This window comes from Danaus plexippus, chromosome 23, assembly GCF_018135715.1.
Source record: "Danaus plexippus chromosome 23, MEX_DaPlex, whole genome shotgun sequence".
Lineage (NCBI taxonomy): Eukaryota > Metazoa > Arthropoda > Insecta > Lepidoptera > Nymphalidae > Danaus > Danaus plexippus.
This window is the reverse complement of record NC_083551.1, coordinates 2,787,896-2,800,903: the sequence shown is the minus strand read 5'-3', so window position 1 is coordinate 2,800,903 and position 13,008 is coordinate 2,787,896. Positions and strand designations below refer to the sequence as shown.

Sequence of the window (13,008 nt, the reverse complement as noted above, 5' to 3'; positions counted from 1 at the left end):
ATAAGTATTCCACTGGGAATAGTAATAACTTTACATATTATATTTATAGTTATACTCAAAAATCATACAATAAAATGGATCTAAAATTATTTTACTTTTATAATTTAACCACCATGCCTGATTCATTCGCAAGATTCATTAATTTAACTCAAGTGTACATATAAATGGAATTCACTAGAACTAAATTAAATAATGACAGATAGTTACAATGGAAGGTTTTGAAGGATTTTAAATATTAAACATATAAACGTCAGTATTTAATTAAATAAAAATATTTTTTTCGGAATTATGACAAATAAAAAGACAACTAACAGACATTTTCATCTCGTCTGCCCGTGATAACCTTTGCCACAAATTAACCGAACGTCGGGAGTATGTTGCCTAAAATTTAAAAAAACAAATAGTACATCCGAAAATATTACTTTTATTTAAATGTATACTCGCGAAAGTCTTAGATTGTTCAGTGTTGAATTTCAGGTTTACTATCAATGAAGAAACTTATTTGACATTTATGTATACAGTAAATAAACGGTATTCCTTCATCTACAAACAAATCACAAAAGAAAGTATTGGTTTTAGAATTATTCTTTTTTGCTTAGATTTGATTTGGTTTATGTTGGGGATACACATGAACTAAGGACAATTATGATTTCGACGGTCGGTGGATGCAATGAAACGAAAATTTAATTTTAAAACTAAATTACAATCAATTGTTTGACTACATTGTTCGAAATGTGAACAAATAGTGACACAATATTCTAAAAAAAAGCTATAAAACTATAAAGTCTGTTAACACGGAACTGCTGAGTCAGATCCGTGTAGAATGAAAAATTTTACTTAGAAGTTATAGAGCGACCTGCGATCACATCGTATTACACTTGTTATTTAATTACCTAGCACTATAAAACCGTTACCTAACAGGACTCTAAATAATAATAATAATAATTTTGTAACGATCTCTATAAACGACGATTTCCACACTTCTAAAAGAATCTTAAGATATTTTTATATTAAAAAAATATCCTCGGCAACAGCAGAATTCAGCACACTGAGAGGCTCAATAATTCCGACGAGCTTCATTAATTACTGAAAATATAATTCGATTTTGTTTTTTGTGATCTGTTTTTGTTAGGCAATACATTTAAATACGTTAAATTTATTATACAAGGCCTTATTTAATTTTGTCCAGTTTAAAGTATTTCAGGACACCAAATTTCCCTGACATCTGCAGCTTTCAAGCAATCTGCTTCTTTTCCGGACCACTGCTTCAAACTTATTTGTTGTTTATACTGCTTTTACAACTTTTATATTGAATTTTATTGCGTTTTTTTTTTCTTCATTTTAATAAAATATAAATTAAGTTGGCTAAGAATAAGTTATAGGCTTCTTATTACTTACTAGCTGTGCCCGCGACTTTTTTCGCGTTGAAAAAGTACCATACTACAAAATGCGTGTTGCTCGAACGCATGCGGGCAATCAATTGTGATTATTAACATTACTTACAAAAGTAATTTTAATAAAGTTTGTCTTGAAGAAACTCGAAAAAATCCTTAAAAATTAATTTCTTGTTTTCATTCCAACTTCACGAGCACAATTTTTTTTAAATCTGAATTTTAACACATTATTAACTAAATTAAGGCGGATTATACAAGTTAATGATCGTTATCTCTTGGTTTAATTGCAAATAATTCCTTCATTATTTCACTTATAATGCAATATATAGCAAATAGGTAATTTTTACATATATTTTCTTTTTCACTTAATTTTTTCATCTCCACGATATTAACCACATTCTATACGAATATTTTAATATATCTTTAATAAAATTACATATAATTTTAACCTGTAGACATATATAAACTTTGACTTTCCTTCCCTCTTAAAAATTACATGCAAAATTCGTAGCATACTCATAAATTCGCTTAATCCGAACCGTCACATTTATTGATAAATTTTGGTAATTTATTATCCATTCTACGATTTATTTGAATTTCATCTTTATATCTATTGCGTATTTCATATCGTACCTTATTATACATTAATAATTTTAAAATAAGACATATTATTAGGTTTTGTCATTGCTTATTTTGTGTATTATAAAATGTCAGTGAAAATAGCAGTTTCATTGTAAATATATCAGCAGTTTTCCGAATGAAATGCAGATCGCCGATTATTCTGCTCAATTTACTTTTAGAACTCACAATTTCTTCGGAAAGTCCTTTTTTATTAGATTAAAATTGTTATAAACTATTTATGTTTTTCGGTGGTTTATAGTAGAATAAAATATTTTCAATACGAAGATTTTTAGGTCACATATTTATTATAACTGACTTATAGAATTACTTTTGTTTTGTCAACAAATTTAATTTTAATGAATAATCCTTAAAGTACTTTTTATACATCCAAATACAAATGCACTGTAGCTTTTAATATTAATCTTTAAATATAACAATTCGCTTTTACGAAGAAAAACTTTGTTCTATTGATAACACGGGTTTAGAAAGTTTAAATTCATCGTTTAACGCCTTCTGCAGATCATAACTACCTTATTAAATGTTTCGTTTAAAATCTACTTCATAATTTAAATGAATAGAAATATTATGTACAGTGTGTATTTTTTTTTTTCTTTATACAAAACAAACCCACCTTTTTTAATGATTTTTAAAAGAGACTACAATCAGTGTTCCAAAAACTTTCCTAATAAGAAAGTAAAATTTCCATTACAAAGAAGTTTTGTATCTGTCAAAATCTAGTTCTTTATATTTGTTTTGGTTTATATCTTTACGGCTGTAAATATTTTATTTTACGATACATAAGTTTGACAGTAGGAACAACACTTATATTTATTTTTTTCTTTAAATTCCTTAATCATTTACATATCTCCAAAGTAAGTTCTTTTTTATTTCCTATAATAAGCATATATACTTCACGCAAAAATAATTCTGGACTCTCTCTATAATTTAAATGAATACTCGCGAAAATCTTAGATCTCTCTCTATAATTTATTATACTTTCAAAGACTATTAATCATTTACGATCAATAGACTTCAAATAAGACAAAGGAAGGTACTAATGCCAAAGGACACATAAAATAGTAAATTTTTGAGAAATCATTTTGAACTAATAAAATAAAAATTCATATACGTATAAACTAAATAATATGTAATTGAAAAATTATCCTCATTTACATATACTAGTAAACGATTCTATAAGGATTATAGTAAAGAAACAAAGTGAATAATGCCAGAAAAAACAAATGACATTCACATATTTATATTCACATAATATATCTTCAGAACTCATCTTTTGATCACACTAATCTTTCAGCTTCAGTTGAGCGGATTATTAAAATCTGAGACGGATTTTTTCTTACCGTTTATAGAGACATGTTATATGACATTGTAAAAGTTTTTTGCGATTTATATAGTGTAAAGAAATATTACAATTATTAGGAATTTCCTTTGATTCTGTGACTTTTGAAACCCAAAGTCTTATCGGCTTATATGTTAAACTCATTTACAAAATATGTCAAAGAAAAAAGGCTACATTTAAGAAAAATAATATATTATATATACAACAGACCATTACACAAAAATCTTCGGTATTATCATGTTACTATAGAAGGAAGATTCCTTTAGAAAGAATAGTACATAGCTTTTTAAACGATCTCAACAAGGTAGATAGCGAACAGATCAGTAACGTCGAACAAGCTTGGATCTACGACAATTACCTAACTTCACTTTTTAACTGGCCGTGCCTCATCTATGATTTTAATAAAATCCTTTCGTAAAAAATAGATGCAGGTGTCATAAAGATGTTGAAGTTGTGGCTCGGGCACATTGGGCATGAGCTCGTAAACATAAACACCTAAGAATTTCCTAAAGATATATCCTGGGGAAATCCCATGATGACGTCGTTACATCGCTCTCAAAACACAAAGATGCCCCAGAGTTAGAGTCAAGACTTCAATTCCAAAAGCATGATGATAGGAACACAAAGTAACAGAGAAGGGTATGAGTCAAGGGTATGGATCAAATAAGAAAGCCCAACATATGGATATATTGAAGTCTTTTATTCGGCAAGACGAGAATGCTAAATATAAGATATATGCTATGAGTTTAGAAATGCAGACCTAGTGGTTAAACATAGGAGATTTTTGCATCCCTTTAGCAATTTAAAATGGCGCACATTAATTCAAGATTGGTCGCCAACATTAAAGCAGCAGCAGATTAGAGTAATTTAGTAAGATGGGGTAAAGGTAACGTAAAAACTTGTTACATTTGTTTGAAGGCAGTTGGAACTGCTAAACATTTGCTGGTGGGATGTAAGTTACTCTTGATAACGGTCAATACTTGCATCGTAACGATAGGGTTCTGGAAATCATACGTGAAACGGTTATTCTTTTGGTAGCCAGAGCGCAAGGGGAAGTAACCACAAACGATCAGTTGATTTTGTGATTTTGAGAGAAAAGTCACTAGAGCTACAGAAGCAAACGTCAAGCTTTACTCTATCATTAAAGCGGCGCCGGATTGAACTATAATAATGGATACGTTTGAGAAGCAATATAAAATCCCAGAGGATATTTGTGCGTCGGAGTCCAGATCAGACATATTTTTATATTCGCGATTTTTAAAGAAGAATGTGTCAATAGAGCTTACGGTTTCTTGGTAAACCAACATCTCCAAAGACCATGCCATCAAGCCATTTAAATAAATATTACTGCAGAGACGTACCTACTTTTTATATGTTTGGTCTAGTAATTACTTATTACTAGAAAAGTTGTTGAAAAGATGTAAAGACAAAAAAAATTTAAACAGCTCGTCTACAATTTTAGAACATAACAATAACAACAAATCTTTACTCAAAATAACCTCTATATCACCTAAAGTAGATAACAGCAAACTAATAATAATAAAATAAATAACTTAGTCATACTTAAATAATATTCCAAAAGATCAAAAATTATAATCTAGACGTATATTTCTTATTAAAAGATGGAATTACGTACGCTGTGGCTTCTTGCATTGTATTTTATTAGCAACGTTATGACTCAATATGTTTTATGATCCTACTTATAACGCTGGTTGTATGAGGAACATTTTGTTGACCGACGGCAAATTGGTCATAAACACGCAACATGACATCTTATTATGAGAAATCTGCCCAACAATGCTTGTTTTATCATCTAAATTGATTATGACCATGATAGGAACTGCACATTCTTATATCTTTTTACTTATAACATGCAAATGATGATGTATTATGATTCATTAATGATTTTGGCGGTAAACGATCTGTCTGAACAACTGACAGCTATTTCAAAAAGTAATTAAAAAAAAAATAATTGCAAATTAAGTCGATAAGTTCCCTTAATTTTCTAAGTTTCTGCTCATTTAACTTGATTTCTTTGAATTTGCTTACCTTCTACGATATACTTCTACGTTCTACGAGAACATTAAACTGTATATATTTTATAAATTGATACAAACTTTTTGCTTTTAACTTCTAAAATTGAATATCTTTAAATGCCATTAGTTTTTACATGCATAAAATATTATATTTGGATTTATAAATACTATTGTAAATAATTATAATGACAAAGCAAAATTACAATATTAAGCATTAGTCAAATTTCCTTTAAGAACTACCATCAGTACATACAATTAAGTCATAAAATTATCTTAAGAAAGCATATTAATAGAAACTTGACAGTCGTAACACTGGGCTACGACCGCTCATTACATTCTTTTGTAGTTTTTGCTACTGTGGCCGTAATATTAATTTTTTCTTTCAATTATACATTCAAAACATTTTACAAAAACAATTAACCATCGGAAAAACTCAAAAGAAAAAATATTTTATCTTAAACCTTCAAAACTAAACAAATTTTGTTTAGGTGGCAAACATTAAGTAACCCTTTCCTATAACTTGTTAAGTTTGTTGTCTCGCTGAGATAAAATTCGTGAATGCTCAGCATTTACTTGCGAAGTGACATATTGCACTACGTATTACGCTTTGTATAATTCATTAATTGGATATTTTGTCATTCACTCCAAAATATTTAAGTATGGTGAAAATATTCTAAGAACTTTTTAGTGAAAGCTATTTATTTTCTGGATTTGGATCTAAAATTACTCGTCAACCCATAACCGGTTTACTCAGATTTTACATGTCATATCCCAGACAATCAAGTTTTGGAACTAACTAAATAACATTCTGAGAATTTTTACATAATTCAGACAAAAAATGTGAGTTTAAAATTTTCTTATATTGACGGATGCAGACAATAAATAAATATGCAAATACAATAAAATAGAACCCAAAATATTTAATGAAAACTATTGAATAAATTTACACAAAAGTTTATACATTATGAAAATACACAAACATTTATTATTAAAATATATAAATTAATAATTGTCTTTTCACAACTAGTCTGAAGCTGAGCATTTTATACCCAATTTGAATCTATTGACCTATATAAAATAGCTATTGAAATAGTTTAGATAACAGAGGTGTTTGCAAACACTAATAATATTATAATATTAGCCTGTCGAAGTCCTAATAATAGGCACGGCTACTGACAGAAGTCTACAATAATATATAACTCAAAATAAATTGATGTTAAAATTTTTAAATTAAAGACGATCTTGCTGCAAGTGGTCTTTTAATTCTATAAGTTCAACCTTCTAGGTGGTGACAAGCTGTTATCAGTAATAACTGTCAAAGACTAATTCGTCACTTTCATAGATAATTTCAATACTAAGTTTTGTTAAACAACTTTTTATTATATGAAAAGGCTATGTATATATAATGTATAAAACATAAAAGCCGTATACTCCAACTAAAAACATATCTTCATCTTGAAAAAAGGACTAGGCTTCTTACATGCTACATGTTTGTAATTCTTTTAATGAACTAAACATTGGAAATGTAATTCTTAACTAGGAGATTTAGTTCTGCTGAAGCTTACAAAATTCAAAATTATATGCAGATGTTCGAAGGCCATTACCAGATAATTCGGAATAACACCAAGAACCTGAAAAAAAAAAAAGGAAGTTAAATTTGGAAATACCTTTCTTCGTTAAAATAAACTCTCTCCATTTGTTCCTTTTGAGGTGGAACAGTATAGAAAATTTGTTTTGAAAATTATTTCCTTATAATTTTACTTAAATACGAACACTAGCAATAATATATTTTTTTAATTATTGCGTTTTTTCAGTCAGCAGATCTTGAGTTTCTCGTTGAGAACTCACACCAATCGTTTTAATTTTTTTGTAAGTAAACAAATGTTAAAATAAGCTCTTATTCACCTATTATAATAAAGCTTTACTACAAAGGAATAGTATTATTAAAAAATTATGAAAACAAAAATTAAAATAAAATAAATATGGAGATAACATGATGATGATAAAGCATGTAGAATCCTTTTTTCAAGGAATGAAATTAGCACACCATAGCTTAAACGGTGTTAGGACTCGAATCGAGATTGTGCCGATAAGATTTTTATTCCATGTGAACCATTTTCTTTATTAAAATATAAATTATATATATATATAGCATAGCATAGTATGGAAGTCGAGGTGACCAAAAGTTTAAAGGGCCCGCCTCTCATACGCGAGGGCGCAGGTTCGAAACCTGGCAAGTACCAATGTGATCTTTTCCGAACCATATGTACTTTCTAGGAGTATGTAGACACCACTGACCGACGGCGAAGGAAAACATCGTGAGGAAACTTAGTCTTATAATTTCAAATTATAAGATTGAAATCGCCAACCCGTCTTGAGCAAGCGTGGTGATTAATGCTCTTACCTTCTCCATGTGAGAAGAGGCCTTTGCTCAGCAGTGGGCTCCTACAGGCTGATGATGATGATATATATATACATATGTATATATAAGGATGATTGATAATAACTTTTCGTTATTATTTAAATACATATGGAACTTAACTAAAAAGAAATGTGTTTTGTTTTTTATGCTCTGTGATAAATTCAAATGCTCTTTCCATATAACCCCAAAACTTGTGTTTAATATTAGACAAAAAAAATTTATCACTATAGTTCATATAAAATTTAAACTAATAATACCGTGGTTATGAAAGATCTATTCAGGGTAAACAATCCTAAAGGAGTAAAGCTTGGTTCTAAATTCCGAAGCTGCTTCAAAATCTCAAATTGGCAAACGGATCGCTTTCCCACTGATGTTGTGTAACACATAAATTTACTTAATAGCACCCGTACACGTTTAGCCTGCAATATTAAAATTGTTTAATAAATAACTATGATAATAAATTAAGATAAGCAAGGTTTTTAAGTCCTACGTAAAATTAGTTAATCTCACCTCTATAGACATCAAATAGGAAGGTTCAACAAATAACATAAATCGAATTGCAAATAGAATAAAGAAGTATATCGTAAATATATTAGTATTCATACCCAAAACAGCTTCTGAAATAAATACAACGGCTATACAATAGACTTGAAAATAATGTTTAGATTAACAATGTAAGAATATCTTTATTTTATTGTCAAATTATAATACAAATAAATAAGTATCAAGATTAAGCAACTGTTTATTTATTGTATACTTTCCCATACACTAAATTTTGTGGAGTATTTCGCTTATGTCTATATTATGAGGATATTGATAATTTAGCAAAAAACTATCATATAGCGAAAAAAAAACTTTAAATCAACTCTGAATTGATCTACTATTTACAGGAAACAGGATATTTACAGAAACCTCTAAAAATAAAATGATTGGTTTAAGGCAGTGACATCTATAGTTACCACAATGAAATATTGGACTTTCATTGAGAAGAAATTCTATTTTCGCAATTTAAAAACAATTTTCTTATAATTTCACAATAAATAAAGCAGTTCATATCTTGAAAGTTGATTTTGTAAGGGGCCATTCATTTATTACGTAAGACGATCTAGGATAGAAGGGGGTCGGCCATGTCTTATTTAGTCTTACAAGGAGGGGAGTCTTGGGAGTCTAAAATTATACCCTTAAAAAGCGCGAGCAACGGCGCGAGTGCGAAATTTCGCATATCTGTATAGGAACCATATCCTCATCTTATGTAGGTTAAGATTTTCACATGAATGATTAAAACCAAAGTTTCTTACTTCTTCGTATTATTTTCCCTGCCTTGATTCCACTTTATATGGGGTCGGCACAACTTGTTCTTCTCTTCTATTTTCGCCTATCAGCCGTCATATCAAAGGTCACGCGTTTCTTACTCATGTCATTCTTCACGCAATCCATCCATCTTTTCTTCTTCTCAACTTATCCGTCACTGGCGCTACTTTCAAACTTCCTCTTATATCATTATTTCTATATTATTCCACACATCCATGTCAACATCTGCATTTCCGCGCATATAATCTCTTTTCATCCATCTTTTTAGTAGCCAACACTCCGAACTCATCTCTCATGATGATTTTGTATATTTTCCTCTTAATTTTAAGGGCATGCATGGGTCACAAGTTGTTGCTACGATCTGTCGCCATTACATTCATCCCGCATTCATTCTATTTTGCACGTCTCTGTCTATATTACCATCGTTTTGAATCAATGACCTATGGTACTGGAAATCGGAGCAAACGAGAAGGGATACACCGTTTAAGGTAACAGTTGATAAATCGGATGTGTCACCAAAGTCGCAGAACAGATGCTTGATTTTGGATCTGCTAAACTTTAGTCAGATACTCTACAGTCTATCTTGCCACTTTTCCAGCCTACTCTGGACCTCAAAAACATCATCTCCGATATGAGCAATGTCGCACGCGAAGAACATACACCAGGATACCTCCCCTTGTAAGTCTCTTCATGCATCCAGCACCAGGAGGAACAAATAAGGACTTAAATCCGGTCCCTGGTGTAATCCCATATTGCACTTGTCGGTTTCTCCGGCTACAGACGAGCGTATTTCATACATAGCACGTACTTCCCGGGCAAAAGGGGAGGGCCTTTTATAGTCTACCACAGAACATCACAGGGCACCCCATCGTATGCTTTTTCAGGTCAACGAAAACCATATGAAAATTTCTGTGCGCTCACCTGTAGTTTTCGCATAATTGGCGCAGTACGAATATAGTATCCGTTGTTTCAAGCCATTTATGCCCATAAACCCAAATTGGTTCTGCGATACCTTGCTTTCTTCTCTTATTCGTCTTTCTATCACTTTTTCCCAAATTTTCATACTATGTGACATGACATTTATTCCTCTATAGTTTGTTGGTCCTGTACATCACCCTTGTTTTTTTAAAATTTTAGTTTCTTACTAAACTTCATAAATAAATACTTAATAAATAAATATTAAACAGGGTGAGAGGGTCGGCCTATTCTTATATTACGTTAAAATAGAGGCAGAAAGGGTCAAAAACTATCTTAAATACTCTTACCTAATAAATGAATGGCCATAAAGTGAGATTTAGTATGTTGACAAAATCATTGACTTCATCATTTTAAACTGGCATTACTTAACTGTCATTATTAAACAAAGTGATCACAGTACAAACTCCTAGTGTAAAGTAATACATTATTGTATATATTGAAAAGATTGTAATTGTTTCGCTTGTTTCATTAACTTGATCCGTTATTTTGCATATTTCAATATAAGCACTTATCACATTGTGAATATTCATGTGTTTGAAATTCCAAGCGGTTAATAGAGTAATATCTAAAAACAATATACAAGCAAATACTTTAGTTACACTTATTAAATTTTACTTATACTAAAACTACTCAATTGTAACATTTATTAATATTTATTACCATTCTCATCGGATATTAATAACTCAAACTGAATGTTCAAAAAGACCCTCATGTTTTTCAAACATTTATATATTTTTATTTTAATCGCAGCCAATGATAATTCAAACATATATAGATAAAAATGTTGATAATTGATCAACATGTAAAAGTAGTCAGTTATTTCTGTGGATAAATTAGAATAAAAATCATATCATATAATATGGAGCACTGATATCAAATGGATTGCAATATTGATGCCATTAAATTAGATACAAATGATTGCAAATGCAATACAATTGATGTCATACCAAACTGACAATTAATGTTTGTATTTTGATTAAACTTTTTAACATAAATAAATTTTGATACGGTCAAACTCAAAACGTAAATACCAATTTACTTTGTGACTTTAATTTCGCACTCAAACAAAGTATCAGAAGATAGCACGAAATAAATGTTAAAGTTATAATATGTAGCAAAAAATATTTGTATCTTGGTAATTGTTTTTGTTTCCTTATCCCGCATAATTTTTCATCTATCTGTGAACAAATGTTTTGGAAATTAATAAGTGTAAAAAAGGTGACAAAAACAGCGTACACTTGAATTTCCAAAAACATCTATTTGAAAAATCACAGAGTCTTCTTCGTTGACTTAATTTAATAATTTAGTTATTAAAGTTTTCCAATAAACCGGAATAAAGATTTTAAGGAAATAGCTATATTTTTTTTAATCATAATATTGATAGCAAAAATAATTAACAACAACTCGTTTTCTTCTTAAGTTCCAAATGTGATCTATAAATAAAAACTAAAAAGTATTTTGTAGTGTAAAAAAAAAATAATTTACAAGATATTATCCAGATCAATAATTTCTCCAAACAAAGTTATCCTACTGATAGTCATAACGGAACGACTTCAAAGTTATAAGAACATTAATGTGCAAAACTAAAAACAAGTCCATACACTGAAAAAAAAAAGTCTTATACACTTAAAATAACAGACATGCTGAAAACTTTATTAATAAGTAAAAAATTATTACCTTAATCAAATTTGTTGTGTGCTCAAGCATTAACTTTGTTCTCGTTATAATTGTTTTAGATAATATAAAACTCATGCTAAATACTAAAATTATTTCAATTAATTTGCTTTTAGAAAGTTCATCAAAAGCAACCGTATCCACAATAAAAATTATAATAACACCAATACCTGTGAAACATTAAAGGATCCTTTAGGAACGATTTTTATTATAATTTTCTAAATAAATATATTTTACAAATAATGAAATCTGTTAGATGTAAACGCGTTAAGTAATTATTATGTTGATTGAAACAAATATATCTTTATTTTACATTCTTATTTTATAATACTTACAGGATATTGCTAGACAGCAATGACTGTAAAAGACTGCTGCATTTGAAAATTTTATATAATATCCATTGTTAGTACTTCTTAAGCTTATAGCATAAACTCCCATAATACGGGAAATTAAGAGTACATATCCCAAACCCCCACCTAGTATAACACTCGTCATATTATTTTGACTGTTCTATAAAATATGAAACAAAAATGTTGTATTTAAGTCTACAAAGAAAGAGAAATTGTTCAAAAAGGCTTCTACATTCATGGGAAAAGTTATAGAAGCTGATACATTTTATTGAATAGCACAAAAAAGCTGTCGACAGTTTAAATTATTTAGAATTCCTAAGTTGATAGCGAAAAATTTAATATAGCTTGCAGACCTAACAAACTTTAATGACATTTCAATTCAATAGATGTTAAAAAAAATTGTTTTGACTCTTTTCTTTTTTTACTTGTGTTTAAAATAATTTGATGAGGGTAAACAAAGTAAATTTCAAATTATCATTTACATGCTCAGTCATTCATTTATCCAGATTTCACACAAGATACATCTACCCCTTCATTCTATTAAAGTTTTTTTATATCTACTGCAACCCCAAACAATGATGACAGGCCTCTCGATGTTTTTATGATAGTACTCCTACGATAAAAGTATATTTTTTCGGGTTAATAATAATAGTCCAGACTCGTTATAATGATGATGATAATTTGATGTTGTTCCGTCAATCGAAAAATAATTACTGTAACTCCAACTTAAATAACATAGATAAATCCTATTTAATGTATTAAGAAAGAATGCTATTGTTCTATAAAACAAGATTTCCTGTCTTCTTTCCTATAGCTAATTCGTTATGTACATCAATTGTTTATTTTGCTGCATTTCTTTTAATTT

General features: G+C 29.4%; 1 protein-coding gene across 1 annotated transcript; it reads right to left on the bottom strand.

Annotated features, from left to right (window-relative positions):
• Window positions 1–6,440: 6,440 nt before the first annotated feature.
• LOC133319496 (uncharacterized) lies at window positions 6,441–12,223 on the bottom strand. The gene is made up of 8 exons (XM_061524145.1): window positions 12,129–12,223; window positions 11,797–11,963; window positions 11,159–11,297; window positions 10,780–10,941; window positions 10,490–10,684; window positions 8,341–8,447; window positions 8,088–8,249; window positions 6,441–7,039 (listed from the first exon to the last, which is right to left on the bottom strand). The coding sequence occupies exons 2-8, from the start codon at window positions 11,869–11,871 to the stop codon at window positions 6,941–6,943; spliced, it is 939 nt and encodes a 312-aa protein (XP_061380129.1). The 5' UTR covers window positions 11,872–11,963; window positions 12,129–12,223; the 3' UTR covers window positions 6,441–6,940.
• Window positions 12,224–13,008: the final 785 nt, after the last annotated feature.